This window comes from Chrysemys picta, chromosome 9 (assembly GCF_011386835.1).
Source record: "Chrysemys picta bellii isolate R12L10 chromosome 9, ASM1138683v2, whole genome shotgun sequence".
In the NCBI taxonomy this organism is placed as follows: domain Eukaryota; kingdom Metazoa; phylum Chordata; order Testudines; family Emydidae; genus Chrysemys; species Chrysemys picta.
Window position 1 is genome coordinate 50,371,637 of NC_088799.1, and position 19,194 is coordinate 50,390,830.

Sequence of the window (19,194 nt, forward strand, 5' to 3'; positions counted from 1 at the left end):
CTCCAGGGCTTTCCAATGCCCAAAGGGTTGGCAAATGGACAAAGATTTTTGGGTGTCATGGACAGAAGGGAAGGAGGTGGGATGAGGGCAGTGTGGATTTACCTCTGTTCTGGGCCAGTTAAATGTTCATGAAAGAACCACTCTCGGCTGTAAAACCTATTGTTGGGAACCTTCTCTCGCTCTCCTGTTTTAAGCCATGACCAAAGCGCCTACAGAGATACATGCACAGTTCAGTCATCCCCGCTCTGTGCTTTATCGAGCCCTACCGCCTCCCATCCCCCAGCCTCTCCATGCACTGGGAGTGATGGCATTCGCAGCTCACCTTGGACGCAGAACTTGAGTTCCTTGGCATCAGTGACCACCGTGGAGTGCAACTTTTCGGGCACTTTCTTGCTCATCCGGTTATAGCTGCGCTGTCTCTTGGTCTCGCCCCAGAGATTGGAGCCGCCATACATGCTGGGGATGTTGAGGACGGCGATGCCCTCCAGTGAGGTACTGCTCAGGTCCAGGAGCGTTCCGTCACACTGCATAGAGACAAGCATGGTCAGGCATTAGACACTGACTGACACCCCGGGTTACGGACACAGCCCAGCGCCCTGATTGGGTGGGGCCTGTGGGCACACAACAGTGACACGAAGAAGGGACAGATGCAGAGCTCCCAGGAGCTGGGCTTGCAGAGGCATGTCCACTTCCCCAGAACTCCAGAGAAGGCCAAGGCTAGGAGAACTGGCGAGGTCCCGCATGCCAGGAACACCACCAGGAAATGGTCCGGACATCCTGATCTACCGTGCGCGGCTACAGGCACTGACAGAAGTGTAAAGCAGAGAGCCTCAAATCAGGCAACCACACAGCATTCATCAAAGCACTGAGTCGTTATGTGGCAAATGGAAAAATCACATCAGTCCCTTGAAATAGCACCGCTGCCTTTCTGGAGGACATGCTAGTCAGACACAAGTGGCTGGGCTCGATGCAGGGGCGTTCAGGTTGAAACACAATGGCCTGTGACGTACCGGAGATCAGACCAGCTGATCCCTTCTGGCCTTACGCTCCATGACTGTGAGATGGGGAGGCATGTCTCTTTGGGGGTGGGGGAGAGAAGAGGAGCCATTTTCATCTGAATGGCTAGTGATTTCCATGACTTGGCTCTGGCTGGGTGGTGAGGCCCAGCAGTGTGGAGGGCAGAGGACAGTGAACAGAACAGTGTATTCATGGCACGCGATGTCTGGCCCTGATTCAGCAAGGTACAGGTATCTGAGCACGTGTTTAGCTTTAAGCACATGAGAAAACCCATGGATGGCAACAGGGCTACTCGTGTGGTTCGAGTTAGGCACATGCCTCAGTGCTTTGCTGAACTGGAGCCAGAGGACAGAGCTGCTGATCTCTGGCCTGCACACACAGACTGCCCAGGCTGGGATACAAAAAGTTCAGGCTGCCACTTGGGGAGCAGGCAGCACACAGGGGGTCTGCTCTGGGTACCAGCCCCGCCCCATGGAAACAGCCTGGGAATCCTACCCTCAGAGAGGCCAGTGACGACTTGTGCCACACATCGGTCTTTCCACCGTACTCTGCGTGCAGGCAGCAGTTCAGACCAGGCCGCATGCAGCCCCTTCACAAACAATGTCTGTTTTTCTTCCCAGCCCCGGGGCTGATAGGCAGGTAGCGCATTTTGTTAGTCTTTGAATGTATTCCATGTGCTGTTCAGAACTGCTAGAGGCATATGGAATGGACAGGAAATACAGCTCATCTATTAAATTGAAACTGGCACAACGTCCGCTACAGGGCCTGCCTTGCAAACAATGAGTCCCTGCTCAGTCACCCCCTTATGGAAAACCTGGGGAAACACCCAGACTTTGCATTGTGCCCTGAAGACCAACAGAGTCAGGTTGTCGTGGATTAAGTCAAGGGAAGTGAATTCAGAGTGTAGGGCCCTTCCCTGAGAATGCCCTGCCACTGACTCCTCGTCATGCATACCTACCCTCCGGAGTGCCAGCGGGGGAGCACCTTTGATCTCAGCATCACGGGGGTCTGACCCCATATGAAAGGTGATCTCCATTACACACAAACCCCAAGCCCTAAACAGCTTAATGCTAGAGCCCGTCAAAACAATTCCCCGCTATATGTAATTTCCGTGAAAAGGGCTTTTTGTCAAACAACATTTTTCACAGAGTAATTTCCATTTCATGGAAACATGTCAACGAGGCCAGGAAACATTTTGCCCCAAACTGAAAAATGTAACTGAAAACAGAAATTCTGACCCCCGCCCCAAGTTTTCTGTTGTGGTCTTTTGAAATCCCCAAAAACATTTGCAGGACATTTTGATGAAAACAAAAATATCAATTTTTAAAAATTTCTCATGAAAAATAATTAGCATTTTTCAAACAGCTTTTCTTAAAACCAACTTGGGTGGGGGGCAGCTGTCAGCACTGAGCATCACCTCGTCTCTCCCGGATGTCAGGAGATGCAGATGTTATACAAGCACCTGACCTGGCAGAATCTTACATGCTATGTTATTGCAGTTGTGTGGGTCTCAGGGTATCAGAGAGACAAGGTGGGTGAGGTCATATCTTTTATTGGACCAACTTCTGTCAGTCTGTTGTTCTTCAGGACCTGAAGAAGAGCTCTGTGTACGCTTGAAAGTTTGTCTTTCTCACCAACAAAAGCTGGTCCAATAAAAGATATGACCTCCCCCACCTTGTCTCTCATGTTGTTGTTCGGGCATTTCTATTTTGAATATTGTATGTAGGGTGCGGGGAGTGGAGGGGATCAAATATAACTCTCAAGAACTCCCATCCTAGAAACACTCTCTCATTAGTCGGTTCTTTCTTTTGGCGACAAGATTTTTTTTATTATATATTTTAAATGAAAATTTAAAAAACCCAGAGAAGTCTGATTAGATATTTTTTCACGTAATTTCCAGTGGAACTGATGTCACTAACTGGACAGTTTCTCAAATCACCGCTCACAGTTCATCATGTTCTATCTACAGCAGCTTAGAAAACGTCCACTGCTCAGCTACCTTTTCCTGTGGCCTCTTCTCTTATTATTTGAACGTACCTTAGAGAATGACATATTTTGGCTCTTCAAAGCCTTATTCCTTTGAGGACTGGATACTGTTTCTTCTAAATGCGATTTGGAAAATTGGGTTGACTTTGGCAGAAAACAATATTAAAGATGTGAAAGAAAAAATTGTCAATTTTGGAGCCTCTTTAGGAAAGCAATAAAGCATTCATTACTTGGAGTCCTTACTGAGGCGTCTCTGTGTTACATAGAAAAATTGCAACATTTGAAAACTACACGAAAAGGTATTTGTGGCTTTCCAAAGGACTAGAGGGAGGGACAAGTAAATAGAGTTTTTAATTGTATAAATGACTTTAATTCCTCTGCCAGCATTCAAGCAGGTAGAATATTTTATAAACAAAACAATACTTGGACTGTGGTGTCCATGAAGTGCCCCCTATATACTATTACCCTGACATCGTCTTCTGATTGGGAAAGCTGATGACTTATAGGTGGAAAAATTAGGTGTGGTTTCTTCAAGGTAGAAGGGTAAAGATCTTCCTTGATATTGCTAAAACTACCACGCATGTAGGGGGGAAAAATCTTTGTTTGCATTCAAAATGTATTTCCTAGGCTTTAAAACATCTGTTCTTTTGCCTGCTAAGTAACAGCGGAGCAAGGATCAGAAATGTGATTTTTTTCTTGGATTTTGATGATGCTAGGGAATTTCTGTCCTCCGTGTTTTCCAAAGAAGAATGTGTGTTGGATAACGAAGAACTCTCTAATTCTCTGTGGCTAGCATTTTGACTCTTTTTCTTGCTGAGTGAGGACCTCAACCTTATTTTTCCTGGAATCATAGAAATAAATGTAGGGCTGGAAGAGACCTCAAGAGGTCATCTAGCCCAGCTGCCCATGCTGTGGCAGGACCAAGTAAACCTAGACCGTCCCTGGCAAGTGTTTGTGTAACCTGTTCTTAAATACCTCCAATGATGGGCATTCCACAACCGCCCTTATAGAATCATAGAAATGCAGGGCCAGAAGGGATTTTTTTCAATAATTCATGCTAAAGTTAGGACATTTTAAATATTCATGATAAAAAATTAGGACATTTTAAATATTACCACATGATTATGTGTGTGAATCTGCCTGCAAATGAATATACCAGTATGCACACACACATACACACTTATCTTTGTATATGCAATACTTTTTTATCCCCCAGAATGCTTGGAAGTCTTCTCTTTTTTTAGCTCACCCTTGATTGTGAAAAGCCAGAAATGTTTTTTTATTTATTTTAAGCTAAACTCAGAATTTTGGGGCTTTGTTTCAGTTACTCATTCTTCAATATATTTTTGAAAATAATAAGAAGTAAAATATCCTCTAACATCTTGAAGTGCGTGTACAGTGCCTAGCGCAGTGGGGTACTGATCCATGACTCGATGCCGCTCAACTCAATGGCATTTCTCTGTTGGTCTTTAACATGATAACTTCTGAATGCTGCGTCTGGTTAATTGCAGACTTCTAGGGTCTGTAAAGCTTCCAAGCTGCAGGTCACCAGGCAACGCTATGCAGGTAGAAAAAGGAAGTGCCAAAGACATGCTGATGCAATAGGATATGGCTTGTTTAGGGGCAGGAAGAACAGTAAGGGTCCAGTCCCAGTTGATGTAACTCAATGTAGCTCCACTGAAGTCACACAGATCATTTCCATTGGAGCGAATGGAGCTGGGCAACTGGCCCTTCCTGTTCCAGTCTTTCTGAGAAGTGGGAGATGGAGTGCAGGAGATGGACAAGGGAATAGGAGCCTGAGAGGACATGGAGGGACCTCTGACATACAGACATGTGGGGAGAGAACACTGGGATGCTCCTATGTACTGAGACTGGAACGAGCACGTCCACATTGGGTGGCGTGAACATATCCTGGGAGTGGAGATGGCTAAGAGGAAGGCTATTAAACACTAAAGCACACACACATACCCAGAGTGTCTAGCCAGCCTTTCAAGTGTGGGTCTTTAATGTTAGGTACGTGAGTCTGTAATTAGTTACCTAAACTCGGTTGCAGGCACCTAACTGCTAATTCATGTACACACTCATTTAGGTAGCTGAGTATTTAGAGCCAGATTTACAAAGGCAGCTGGCACCTAAAGATGCAGGAAGATACCTTGGGGGGATGAGCTATCCCAGGATAAGCACATTTTTACAGGTATTCCTGTGTCCATGCCGAGGGTGGGGTGTATTGCTTGGACGATTCTGGTATAGTCAAAGCAGTACAACTCTCTAGTGTCGACATGGCCTATAGGCCCTGTAGCGGGGCGGCCTGGCTCCCAGGCGCCCCTGGAAGGGACGAGCCAGAACAGCCGCCAGAGTGGGCGGAGCCACCGCCGCCTGTCTCCACCCCCTGGAAGTCAAGGGGCGGGACAGGAAGTATAAAGGCCAAGCCACAGCGCTCAGTAGCTGGCCGGCAGCAGGAGAGGACAGACGCTGGTGCCCGAGCTCCCGCGGGCCTGAGCCGACCGAGAGCCCGGTATCCAGAGGAGGACGGGCCGAGCCTCCGAGAGCCCGGTATCCAGAGGAGGACTGGCCGAGCCTGCCGAGGGCCCGGTATCCTGAGGAGTGGTCTGAGCTTCCCCCCGCCGAGGGCCCAGAGGGAGCGACAAGCCTACCCGGTGCTCGGGGCCCGGAGGAGCCCATGATCTGGGACACGGCAGACGAGACTCAGGATGAACAGGTACTCATGGAGGAGGAGATGGGAAGTGGCCCGGGGATAGCAGACCCCGAACCCATGTCAGTGTGTTGCGGTCAGGATCCCCACTGACTGCGCAGCAGACAGACTGCTGCAGATAGGGCCCCGGGCTGGAACACAGTGGAGTGGGTGGGCCTGTGTTCCCCCCTGCCACCCCGCGCCGGGTGGCAGTCTCTCCTCCTCCTTGTCTCCTCCTCCTGACAGCCCATTTGTTTGCTGCCCTGCCCTGACCTAGGGCCTGGGCTATCACAAACTGACCCAGCCCCTGCTACAAGGCCTGGGCCACTGATTGACTATTGGTTTGCTGCCCCGCCCTGATCTAGGGCCGGGGCTGTTAATGTGTGCTCAGTCCCTGTATAAGGGCCCGAGCTCTGAACTGTTACTTGTGTGCTCACTCCCTGCATAAGGGCCTGAGCTCTGAACTGTTATTAGCTTTGTAGCGGGGCGGCCTGGCTCCCAGGCGCCCCTGGAAGGGACGAGCCCCATCCCGGAACTACTACAGGCCCCCTAGGCTGACAGTTATTTCACAGTAGATCTATAGTGAGGAACAGAGGTATTCTGGAGATTACAGGCTCAATACAGCAGCCATTGAACAGATGAAACAAATGAAGGAATGGACCCAGGAGTGCAGCAAGGTTGGATGGCTGGAAAAGGACACCAGATAAGCCATTTTTATCTTTAGGCTAAACATTACTGGCCCGAACAGGGAAGGGATGGAGGTGGTGACCCAGTCCAAAAGGAATGTAATCTGCCAAATCCTATACACTCCGGTGCCTTTATGGGGTTGGGAAAACAGGTGTATTAGAAAGGACCCCCATCCTCTGCTGGGCTTAACAGAACTTGGGTTGGTTTGTGCTGGCTTTAAGAACCTGGTGCAGACGCCACATACACACACAACACACTGAAGAACATCCAACGAGCAGGGAATGTGTTCCCCCCCCCCTTTACCCTCCTCTGTTTGTGTGCCAGCCTGGTACAATGGGCTCTTTGAGAAGGGGCAGCTGGCAGGGAGGCTGGCCGTAGAAATGTGCAGCTGGGGGAAAACCAAATTCATTTCCAGGAGCTGTCCCATAACGGATGCCAATTTCCAAAACAAAACCGCCATTTCTCTGCCCTCATGGCAGTTGCCTCAGAGCTGGAGGGAGGCCGGACTGGGAATTTCAACTTAAAATGCTGCTAGGTTAACACTTTGCTGCCTGGGACGGCGATTTACATAACACACCCATGCTTGCGACGGAGATGGAGCGCTTGAAATACCTGCACTTGCTCCTGATCAACAGCGCCGATCTCAAACCACAGGATGCATCGCTGTGCAGCATGGCTTCCGCACAACATTCAGAGACATGGAACAGAAGTCTGGGATTTTAACAACCCCTTCCCCTCCCAATCTTTCCCCCCATCCCATGGCAGCACCACCACCTGTTTGGGGCGGTGTGTATCTTCCCTCACCTTCAAACACAAATCCTAGGTGTGGCTCAGAGATCAACAGTTTCACTCTGTAATTTTGCCAGGCTGGCTGACAGAACAGTTCAGGGAGGCCAGCCGGTCACAGAGTCAGAGATCAGTACTAGGGACCAAGGGGTCACCTCGGTCATCAAGTCAGAAACGTGACATCTTGGCAGATCAACTCCCCTCCAGTACCGACGCTAATCTGACCATCACTAGCGATGCTGCCTTGCACACCTTTCCTTTACTAATTACTCTGGACTACTTTAGTCTAATTCCGGTTGCTGGATTTAGCCTGCAGATGCTGGGTGATGGCCTGTGATACGTAGGAGGTCACTAGACAATCTGGTGACCCGTCTGGCCTTAAACGTTATGACTCTATACTCCCCTGCCCAATGTTCCTAATATCTCATCTAAACATCCTTCTTTAACGACAAACTATTGCTCACCTTTCTGTCCTACCCTCTTGTGTGGCTGGATACATTGCCTTCCTTCACTGAGGTTTTTACACTGAGGGGTTACAGTCCACATTCCTATGTTGTCATTAGTATTTAGTATTTGTATTGCAGTAACAGCTAGAAACCCCACCCCAGGATCAGGACCCCATTCTGTGGGGCTATGTACAGACATGGCTGGGCCTAGGGAACTCAGTCTGCATGTCAGCCAGCAGGCAACGGGGACACACACCAGACCAGTGGGCAAGACTAGAATGGGAGGATGAGTTGCCATAAAGCGAACACAACATCTCAGAAAAGCTGGTCAACATCCCCAGTTGAGAGGTATTTGTAAAGACACATTGTGGCAGGTATGTTTTAAAAATAGGATTTAAAGAAGTACAAGGTGGCAGCTTTATGAATTTCTGTGGGGACTTTTCCCCAGGAATGGCTGGTGATGCGGGAGAGCGCATGGAGATTGTCGGGGGAGAAGTGGACAGGCAGGCTGGTACCGCTGGGGCCAACAGCTCGACAGGTGAGCAGATCGGATGGAGAGGAGGGCTGGATGGAGAAGGGTGTTAAAGGCCAAGATGTGGAGCTTGTGTTTGCTGTGGTGGAGGAGAGGGGCCAGTGGAGGGACATGGAGGCGGGGTGAAGTGACCCTAGCTGCTGTGTTTTGGTGGTTCTTTGACAGCAGTGTCTTACTCTCCAGGTTTGAAAATCATTCCATTCTCCCTTTTGGTCTCTGTTTTTGCTGTATCTTTCCTATTCCAAAGATACCTGGCTGGCATGAACTTGGCCCGGTCTGGCTGCCCTGGGCAACACAGGGAGGCACCATTACTTCCCTTGCTAACCCAGAATTCTCTTTCACAGGAGAGTGGGAACCCAGCCGCGAGGCCCAGGCCCACAGCTTTCTCCCCTCACTTTGTCCACAAAGTGAATCATCCCTACCCTTCGGACACTTCACCCCAGCCCTCCTCCATCAGCTGCAGTCACAGTCCTCTTTCCCTCTCCCCCCTCCCGGCCCACAAAGCCATAGCTGAGGGGCTGAAAGGGGAGGGGCCTTCTGCTCCATCTTTGGCACCTAACTGGTCCTTCTTTGCTTGACTGACATCAGAGGACAGGACCCATCCCCTTGTCCATGCTGGGGAGCGAAGCCTCAGGAAAGCATCTCCCCCAACTCCCGGCCACGTATCCTGCATTACAATGGATCTAAGTTGTGTGGCAGGCCCCTGGGTCCCACTGCTCAACAAAAGCGAGGCTCTAATTGGCCACGATAGCACCAGTGCTGCACAGAAGGTGACGCACATGCTTTCAGAGTGCTCCTCCACTTCTGCTATGCTGTCACATACGCACCAGCTGGTCTCGGAATTCCACCTGGTCCACACCCACAGCAGTGACATGAGGGCAGGTGCTTGAGGGGGTCTGGGTGGTTTGTCAGGTAGCAGAGAGGGGGGATTTCCACCACCTCTCTCCCATGCAGCGTCCCTCCCAAAGACCTATCCTCTGGGCCGATTGGTTCCTTTTCTGCCCTCTGCCGCCCATACCCAACAGTCCCCATGATCCCACCTCCACTAGCTCACTACAGGTAGTTCTGCCTGACCCAGAGGGCACTCCTGGGACTGGCGTTCTGCTCTCTCTGCCTGGGCAGAGCTGGGGAAAGAATTTCCTCATGGAGGATGGAGGAAAATTCCACTGCTGGAGGTAAAATCCACATGCATTTCTCCATCTGTGGATGGGCTGAATGCATGGTGCTGTCTTTGACTAACACCGGCCCCTCCATCATATGCCCTCTGCTATCTATAGCATCTTTTTCCCTGGTTCCACTTCCCACACTTGTCTGCAGTGCAGGATTTCATATGCAATACTATTCATCCTCTTTTATTTCCCTCCCAACCTTTCCTATACGGATTGTAATTAAGTGATGAGATACACTGCGGGAGATTAGGATCTCCTGGGATTTTCTTTGCTGGACATGAATTAAATTGCAAGCAGCATGGCCTGCATGGTCAGATCCACGTCAGCCTTTGTGGCAACCGACCTGTTTTTTCTAGCCCTCATGAATAAGTAATAAAAGGTTCATTTATTCAGAGATAAGGAAAGCAGGAAGTTTACAAAAAAACACAGCACAAAACCCCCAGTGCGAACTGTAAAATGACAGAGCTCTTAGCAACCACTGACAAGTGGCTCCCCCCTCCTCCTTTCTCTAATTAAAGGCTGTTTCCATGTCGCCAAAAGGCGGCTGTGTGCGGACACAGCGTTTACAGAGAGAGACTGTTCCAGGCCCACTCTCCAGTACAGCTGCAAGGCACAAACAGGAGTATTCTGTTCTCCCGCAGCTGGCTGCAGTTAGGGCAAGTGCCCTGCTCCCAGCTCTCTGGTATATGTTTAAGGAGAATTCACCTTGCAAATATACAAACTTGACCAAAATATTTTCCTGAGCTGTCTTGTCCATTTCCTTTCCCCGGGCTGCTAATCAGGAGATCTGGACGTCAGCAGAAGCCTGCTCCTTTCAACCAGCTTCCTCCCTGTCCCCAGCATATCTAGTGACATCACGCCCCAGTGAGGTCACATAATCGCTCCTGGATCGAGCTGTCACTGAGCGAATCAAGCAGGAGTATGGAGCTGCTTTCAGTGGAGAACACCGCTACTTACATACCAACTACTTAGTGAGGACAGGACTGTTTCAGGGGACTATGCTAAAACATTTTCAAGCTGCAGTTACATCAGTATATTTCAGGTCAGGAGTTGGGCTTTCTTGGCCTAACACTCTAATGATCGCTATTTATTATTTTCACTGGCATGACGCTCAGAGGCCGTAGTCAGAATCTGGGCCCCATTCTGCTGGGTGCTATACAACTGCAGAGGAAGAAATGCTGCCTGCCCCAAAGAGTTTGCAGTCTACTTATTGAATGTAACAATGGTGCATTGCTTGAGATCAGATACCTGCCTTTGCTCTGAAACGATACTTTAGGGAAACAAAAATGGAGGTGGGTCTGTATGGTCAGATACCTGCATCGATGGGTAACATTTTCAAAATCACTTACAGGACTTAGGAGCCTACGGGTAAAATTATCAAAAACATCTCAGTGACTTAGGACCCTAAGTTCCATTTTCAAAAATGGCAGGCACTTATGACCAGACTGTCAAAGGTATTTAGACACCTGAAGATGCAGATAGGTGTCTAGTGAGGTTTTCTAAAGCATTTAAGTAGGTTTGGTGTCTAACCAATCCAATGAAAGTTAGGCACTGAGGTACTTTTGAAAATCTCACTAGGCACCTATCTGCATCTTTAGGTGTTTAAATACCCTTTGAAATCTGGCCATAAGTGCCTAAACCACTTTTGAAAATGGGTCTTGGGTTTCTAAATAACCAAGGTGCTTTTGAAAATGTTACCCTCTGCCAATCAATATTCTGATTTCAGCTTGCTACCGGCCACAATTCACTGCCACTCCTGGAAGTCCCTCATTGGGCAGATGTCTGAGAGCCACCATTTCATTCCCAGGAGCACAGCCTCCAGGAGGAGACTCTGATGGGAACGCTGTCAATACCACGCTTGGACAAATGGTCACCGTACGCTGAAGCTCACCTCGATCTCTAGGTAGTCGTGGAGCTTCTTGCAGGTAGCAGCGAAGGTTTCAGTCGTGCCAAATTCAAAATACCACAGCTTGTTCTTCATCCTGACACACAGAACACACAGAGTTGGGAGGACTCATTAACACATTTGTCTGGAGACATGGCTCCATCTCTAACCCCTTCCCCTCCAGGCCAGGGTTCTCCAGCCCCACTGACAGGGGAATTCTACCGGCCTGCTGCTGAGACCCTGCCCACAAGCTTGTCTCCTAGGAAAAGTGGGATACTGTTACATGGAGTGACGCTGGCCAGCCAATGTGATACATACACATGCCCCGAGACCAACTGAATATGGGCTGTTGGGGCGGCTGGCAAGGCCCAAGCGTAGAGAAGTGGAGACGTTTCTGAAGCCCTGCATTCATGCCGGCGAGGGGATGCCAGACGCAGCTTTGGATACAGAAGAGGAATCATTGAGCTTTGTGACGGGTTGTGCATACCCCGCACTGGAGAAGAAAGGGTTAACCCCACACTATGGGCGGTGGAAGACCCGCCCTGCTGGCCATGCTAGGCATACTCCAACTGCTGCCTCAGTATAAAAGGGAGCAGCCCAGCTCATTCTAGGTGGATGGCTGGAGGGGAAGGACTTTCAACTGAAGCTCCAGCTGAAGAGCCGCCACAACCCTTGCCTGGATTGGAGGCCTGGAGCCCAAGGAGCTCTGGAGAACCATCCACGCTGAGGAGCTCGGAGACCCTGATGCCCCATGGACAGCAGCTTCTGGAACTACGTTAGGAAGCGACCCGTGTGTGTGTGTGTGTGACCAAATGGTATTTCCCAACAAAGTGAGGTGAGCGTGTTTTGGTGGGATTCCCTGCTAACCCAGTGATGGACCACGCTGTCACTGTTAGGGCCCTGGGTCAGGGCCCAGTGGAGTTGGGTGGGCCCAGGACCCCCTATTTGGGCCATCAGTCCCCTGGTGGTGGCCCCCACCTTTCCCTGCCAGATTGACTCTGGCCATTAGGCTGTGTTGCCCTGTGTACGAGGGCCACCATATTGACCTTAGTCATTAGCCTGTGCTGCCCTGTGTTTGAGGGCCACCATATTGACTGTAGCCATTAGGCTGTAATTCTGGCCATTGGGCCGCACTGCCCCGAACCTGAGGGTTGCTAGCTGAACACTGGCTGCTGAGCCGCCCTGCCCTGTCCCCGAGGGTGATTACATGGACTCTAGCTGCTGGGCTGCACTGTCCTAGGGCTGGGGGGTTGTTAGACTGACTCTGGCCACTGGGCCGTGTTGCCCTGAGTGTAAGGGCTGCTGTACCTGACCGCAGCCTCTGGGCTGTACCGCGTTCACCCCAAGGGCCACCAGGGAGACTAACTGCGGTGATATCACCACCCTGTCCCGTCCCAAAGTGGGATGGGGTGTACATACACTGCGACAAGCATGTTCACACTGAGCCAGGCAGTGGGGTGGAATTCCTCTTTTGGCCAGGACTGGCATATCACAGGAGCAGCTCCACACCCTGACAGCCAAACCAGGCAGTGCAGAGACAGTCGGGTGTCAAGTGCACCGAGCCTTCTCCAGAACTGCTCAGGGTCTGCAGTAACAACTTAGAGAACACGGCAGCAGTCACAACAGGGGTTCTCAGAGGCAGCGGTCCTCTCAGCTCCTCCTGGACAGAGGTGGGGTGGGGCAAAAGCTCTTCTCAGTCCCCAGCTCTCCTCTTGAGGGGAAAGGCACTGCAACAGGGGATGGGGTACAGCAGAGCCAGGCAAAGGAGACCTCCAGCAGGCTCTCTGCTCCACCCCTTTCTGCACTCCCCCATGGGTCAGGAACCCTACCAGCCCCTCATGGGTCGTCACCCCTGTTCGGAGAAGAGGGACTGGCCCCCATAGCGGCAGCAGGGGGGCGCATCTCCCCAGTCCCATGCCAGCTGTGGGAACATGGGTTCGAGCGGTGGAGGGCAGCATGGAAAAGAGGCTGGGAGCGGGGCCGGGGATCACTTTGCCCAGCAGGGTGCAACGAGGGCTAGATTATGGAGGCACAAGGAAGCAGCTAGCTTGGTTAAACGGAAACTGAATAGAGGAAAGAGCTGGACCAGGCACGTCAGGGAGGATCTCAAAAGGAAGACCCCAAAGCTGTCAGTGGGGTGAGTGGTCAGTGTCTAGCAGCAAAGGACCAAAAATACAGAAATATCAATTAAATACACATTGCCCATTTGAACCAGAGATTAAGGTGATTTCATGGTTTCAGAGTCCCCTGCATGCTTTGGGGTGCTAGCCAAGTAAATCATAGGGTAGTAATAAGCTGATTGAATTAGCTGCTACAAAGCCAGGAACAGAGAGAGAAGGGAAATGTATCAGGGGTTGGATTAAAATACACTGTGGTCTTGGGGAGAGTGGCTAAAAATCAATGGGATTCACTAGAGACAAATGCAAAATGCTTTCATTGGCACAGGCCCAAACGCAAATGGGGGTGCCTGGCTAGGAAACAGCAGCACACGCCAGGATCTAAGGTTGTAGGGGAGGATTGATTATACGTGAGTCAGCAATGCAAAGTTAGAGCAAAAAAGGAGCATGCTATATTGGGCTGCATCAATAGGACTGCGTGTAGAACAAGCCAGGTAATTCTTGCTGTCTCACTATCACTAATTAGGGCCATCGGGGGCACAGGGGACAGCTCTGTGGCTCAGAATTCCCAAACAACAGAACCCTATTTTCAAAGGCTGTTGCCTAAATGAAAGCACCCAAACGAATACTTGGCCACTGAACTGGTTCTCTGGATACGGCCAGCAGACAGCCTTAGAAACTTACATGTCGCAATGGTTACTGGGATATTGGCATTAATCCCCGATTCTGAGTTCCAGGAGTCCCACCAATATCCAATTGGTGGATTTGGTAGGTTTAAGAGAGCCAAATGTGCCTCCTGATTTGAGCACCCAATTGAGCAAGTCGGCGCCTCCCTGCAGTGCCCATGTTTCAAAACTGCTCAATTGGCAGAGAGTTCAGAAAGCAGGCACACCAGAAGGGTCAGAAAGCTGGGCATGCTCAGTCTAGGGAGGGAGACAGGATAGCTGTCAGCAAATACTAACCTGAAGGGATGTTACACAGGGACTCGTTATTCTAGTACCTAATGAAAACAGACCACGTACTAACAAATCAAAGCTTCAGCAGAGACCCTAGTGGAGGCCCTGGCCATAGAGGGGGAGAGAGGGGAGTTGCAACAGTGGAAAGCACCTGAAACCTCTCTCTGTTCTGGGGGCCCAAAGATGGCACATACCCTCAGAAGAGTGAGGAACTCTGGCTAGGGATGGGACTTGGCCAGGGCAGCTGGAAGATGGAATGAGTTAGTGCATCCTCTAACCAGCCTGCACCATCAACCAGCCCCATGGAAACCCAAGAGAAAAGGAGACAGCAGGACACATCTTGCTCACCTGCCAGTGCATCAGGGTGATTTACACCCTCCCTCCCCAGCTGCAGGGACTCTGGCCCTACTCCAGTAAGAATGACTAGAGAACGCAATGTACCAATTTGCAACTGGAGGAGGATATGGAATGGCCATGGCTGAAGACAACCAAGGCTGGATATGATGGGCTGAACAGCTATAGGGTGAAAAACTCCATCTGGTCATCACACAAAAGGATCTGGGAAGGTTTACGTCTCATTGATATTACGCACCTAGTACTCACATGGATGCAAAGGGCAGTGTGACAGAACTCTTATGTGAAAGTGATAAAGAATCACTGAAACAACAGATTCTAACACTGAACAAGGAATTTGATTAGAATAAAGAAAAGTAAGTATTACCCTTAAATCTACTGTCTTTCCAACTACCGAGCATTGCTTCTGCTCTATTCTCAGCGGTGCCAACTCTCATGGTTTTATCATGACTCTCATAATATTTGGTGATTTTCTTAAAGCCCCAGCTCCTGGAGTCAGGGGATTGTGTGAGAATCTCAGCTTTTATTAAAAACAACTACAAGTTTCTAGTGCTCCTGGTTGCAGAGAAAAACTTGGGAATGTGACCCTTAGGGTATGTCAACACCACAATCGTATGTAGATGTACCTGAGCTAGATTTGATCTAGCTAGTTCAGGTACTGGCTAAGTAAAGCTGCAGCCACATGGGCTTCAGCTTGGGCTGTACAAGCCCACCTGGAAGTCATGGTAATTATGAGGGTAGCTAACCTGCAGTGAAGCGTATGCTACCTCTGCTCAGGTACCTGACCTAGCTGTAATACATGCCTCATGCTACGTATAGGACAGGGGTCCAGATACACTGTGACAGATGCCCATGGAATAACAATAAAGCAGACATGTGGCTTTCTGGCACTGTCAAAAGGGAGGGCGCTTGATAGAGTTTCCAGGCACCTGGATGAGATGGCTGTGACATATCCTCGGAAATCATTTATGGTTCTGGCTACCTTAGCAACAGGGCTGGCCCTAAACTAAATGGTGCCCCAGAAGAGGAGCGTCTTTGGCATTCCCCTACCCTTTGTTAAATTTTTGAATTCCTTATTTTGTATTGCATGTGTAGCCCATTTCACGACTTGGCTGCACAATTTGCATGCATGATTTATCCCTATCATATAAGATGCTCAATTTGCATGCTAGGATCTGTAAACAACAAAAACAGCCCCCCAACTCCAGCGCCCCCCAAGCCTGGCACCCCAGGTGGTTGCCTGGGTTGCCTGCCCCTAAATCCGGCCCTGCCTACCAAAACAGCACCCTGTTTACACAAGTAGTTGTAGTCAAACCATGTGAGCAGGTGGGCTTTCCTTGCTTGCACAACTAGAAATCAAACTATGTTCTAGCCATGTTAAAGGCCATGTTTAACCCGCCTATGCAGGGCTACTATGCATTGCAGGCAGCTGGGGCTGAAGACGGTTTGGTCTAAGCAAGGCACAGCCGCAGTTTCTGAGCAGACCATAGTCCAGTCCTGCCTTCGCTGCCAGTTCTACCCACATACAGCAGGAGCCATTACAGCTGGGGAGGTTCCTAGTGCACACGCGGCCCAAGGCACTACCGCCTGGCACAGATTCCTCTCTGCACACACTTGGGAGGCAGTCTGTTCCAGCCACATCTGGTCACCGACAGGCCATTTTTAACTATGTACAGAGAGGGCCTAGGTCTTAGGTACCTCCATGTCATGGCTGGAAGGGCTCAGCCCTCGCCTGGCACAAGCACTGCTGAAAAGCCCACCTCATCCTTTAGGTGCTTCAGTAGGAAATCTGGCCCTGGATCTCTGGGGGGGAGAAGGGGGAATGGGGGAGGAGAGCCACAGCCCCCCACTGGCCACACGCGCTCTGGCTGCTCCTCACTGCGAGAAGGAAGCGGAGGGGCTGCAGTCAGACAGCAGTGAATAGAGAGGAGAGGGGCCACCTCCTCAGCTCCCTTGCTCCAGATGCCGCACGCAGCACCCCCAGCCAGGGAAAGCAATGACTTCGCTTTCCGGGATGGTGTCCAAACCCAGAGCTGCTTGGGGCTGAGCGGGCTCACACCGACTGAGCCGGTAGCAAAATCTGTCGGTAGCGCTTTTGCACATTGCACCAGCAGCTCCTGGACGGGGCCCATTGAACCAGGAGGTCCCTGCTCCACCTTAAACCAGATGCCTCCCTTGCACCGGGGTCCAAGAGAGGAAGCCAACATGGAGGCCAGGTGGGCTGCTGGGAAGAAGCAGGAAGATAGCAAGAGAAACCGAGAGGAGATTCAGGCTGGGGGCGTGCCGGGGGAGGGTGTTAGGTGAGGCCACTGTGCTGCGTGGGTGCTGGATCTCTTGTAGGAAAAAGAGCAGGGGACCTGCAGTTTGGAGGGGCCAGGCCACCCGCCATGGGCTATGAGTCATTGGTCTTCACCAAATAAGTGCCCAGGGACCATCCCCTCTGTTACAAGGGCCAAATCTGGAGCCCTCGGAAGTCACTAGAATTTGGCCATTGACTCCAATGGGATGAGATGTGAGGGGTTAGCAGGAGTGGCTGGATAAGCTGTCAGCACCCACACACTGCAGCCCCAAAATAACAAAACCACGGCCTGATTGCAGCTCCTTTTGAGCTGCCTGGGATTTGAGCAGGTGGGGAGTGGCTCCTGTTCTCCCTAACTGTTATTCAGGTGGCTCTTGGTGGCAGGGGAGGGACAGAGAGACAAGGTGTGCTGGGCTTGTTTGACTCCCCGGGCTGTGCTTCAAAGAGCTGCCCCAGGATCAGAGAGCTCTGCACTGTAGCCCAAAGCTGGAGCTGAGGTTCTTTGGTGCTTCTCTAGCAGGAATTTCTGAAAATCAGGGCCCTGCGGGGGGATCTGCCTGTGTCTCTCTTGCACGGATCATAAGCCACTGGCTCCTGCTGCCCACGTGCCATTTTTATAATCTCCAAGTGAAACATGAGCTAGTCCCAACCTGCGGCTCTGCCTGTGCTGGATAGCCTGCTCTTGCTAGCCCTGGAGTTTGGAGCTAATTGTAAAGTGTGAATGAATGTAGCTGGGTTTGCAGCCAAATCCTTGCACCTTTCCAAGAAGGCTGAAATATCCAGCCCTATAGGATGGGTGAACCGACAGACCCAACACGGCCTCGATCACAGTGCACTGCATGTTTATTTTCTCAGCCCAGGTGCAGCTTCCGGGCCGCAAGCGCTCCCACTGCTGTTGTTTCTATTTTACAGCCAGGTTGGATTAAGTCTGTCATGGCTCACCACCAAAGCCCAGATCTTAACCTTTGAAGCATATGGCAAAGCCCCTCTTCTTACTGCCTTCTCCACAAGGGCTGGTTGCGCCTTTTCAACCCGACTGGTTAGTCAAAGTGCGGGGCCCTGGGGATGTTCCAGCTAGAAGGAGACATCGATGGAGGCTGCTGTTTTCTTTGCTGTCACCTTGTTTAGTTACTAGGAACGTACAAAATTCTGCTTCTCTGAATGCAGGAGGACCCACGAACAAAGGGAGCAATTTCTTAGCTTGCATGCAGCCCCAACTTTCTTTAGCCAACAGACCCAAAATCTCTCTCTCTAGCTATATCCAGGGTCACACTTTGTTCACAGGCTGCTGCTTGCCTCTGCCTCTCTCTCTCTTCTTGTCTTTTTTACTCTTTTCTCTCTTCTGCCTCCCCCCTTCCCCATGTGCCTCTACTCAAAACAATACTCAGCCAAAAGCTCCTGGGTGCTTCACATACTCCTTTTGTCTTATGTGACTCAGTGAGCGGTGGGGGCCTCAGGGCAGAGGCGGAGCGGGGATGGGAAGGGGCGGAGCGCGGGCAGGCCTCGGAGGGGGGTGGGAAGAGGAGCAGCGCAGGTGGGGCCAAAGGGGAAGAATGGGAGCGGGGCCCTGGGGTGGAGCGCAAGCAAGGCCACAGCCCAGGCATCTGTGCTTTCTGAGACAGCGGGGTGGTGGCTGTTTGGGAGCCTCCCCTGGCCTATTATGCCCACCACCCCTATCCAGTTCCCAGGACCATGCTGGTAACAGAAGCCTAGACAGTTGGATTTTGTGCTCCCTGCAAGACAAGTCCTTAAAGCAAGATTGGTCCAATGCAGGACTTCCTCCTCCTCCCGTAGCTGGTGGGGAATGCTTCCACCAGCATCACAATGGAATGGCCAAAGGGTTTACCTGCTGTTGAATTTCTCAGGGTGCTTTTCTCTCATCACGTGGAATCGATGCGCGATGGAGGCGTCCTGCAGGGAGAGGGAACGAAGGGACACGTGAGTTGAGTTATGGGAAATGCCTGATGACAGAAGAGAGACATTTCCAGAAAATCAACATGAACTTGCCAAGAGCTGAGATTCAGATAAGTAAGCGTCATCTCCTTAGCCAGGACATCAGCTCCTGAGGGCTAATGCCTGGAACAGAAGTTTACTCAGGGCTTTGATTTCTGCGCTAAAGACCTAGTTAGGGGGGTTTTATTTAACAGCCAAACATCATCCACGTCTGAGTTACCAGCAAAGCCGAGCCCGAGGAAATGGGTGAGTTGCTGTTGCTGATAGAGCTGAGCCCCCCTGGGAGAAGAGGGAACTGTGGGAGGCTGAGGGCAA

General features: G+C 50.8%; 1 protein-coding gene across 6 annotated transcripts in view; it reads right to left on the minus strand.

Annotated features, from left to right (window-relative positions):
* DGKG (diacylglycerol kinase gamma) overlaps positions 1–19,194 on the minus strand; it is a 140,858-nt gene that overhangs the window by 34,875 nt on the left and 86,789 nt on the right. For all 6 annotated transcript variants that reach the window (XM_005308632.5, XM_042853455.2, XM_005308628.5 and 3 more), the window contains 3 exons: positions 18,773–18,837; positions 11,207–11,297; positions 323–524 (listed from right to left, as the gene is read on the minus strand). In XM_005308632.5, the coding sequence (XP_005308689.2) occupies positions 323–524; positions 11,207–11,297; positions 18,773–18,837 (358 nt within the window). The remainder of the gene's footprint in view (positions 1–322; positions 525–11,206; positions 11,298–18,772; positions 18,838–19,194) is intronic.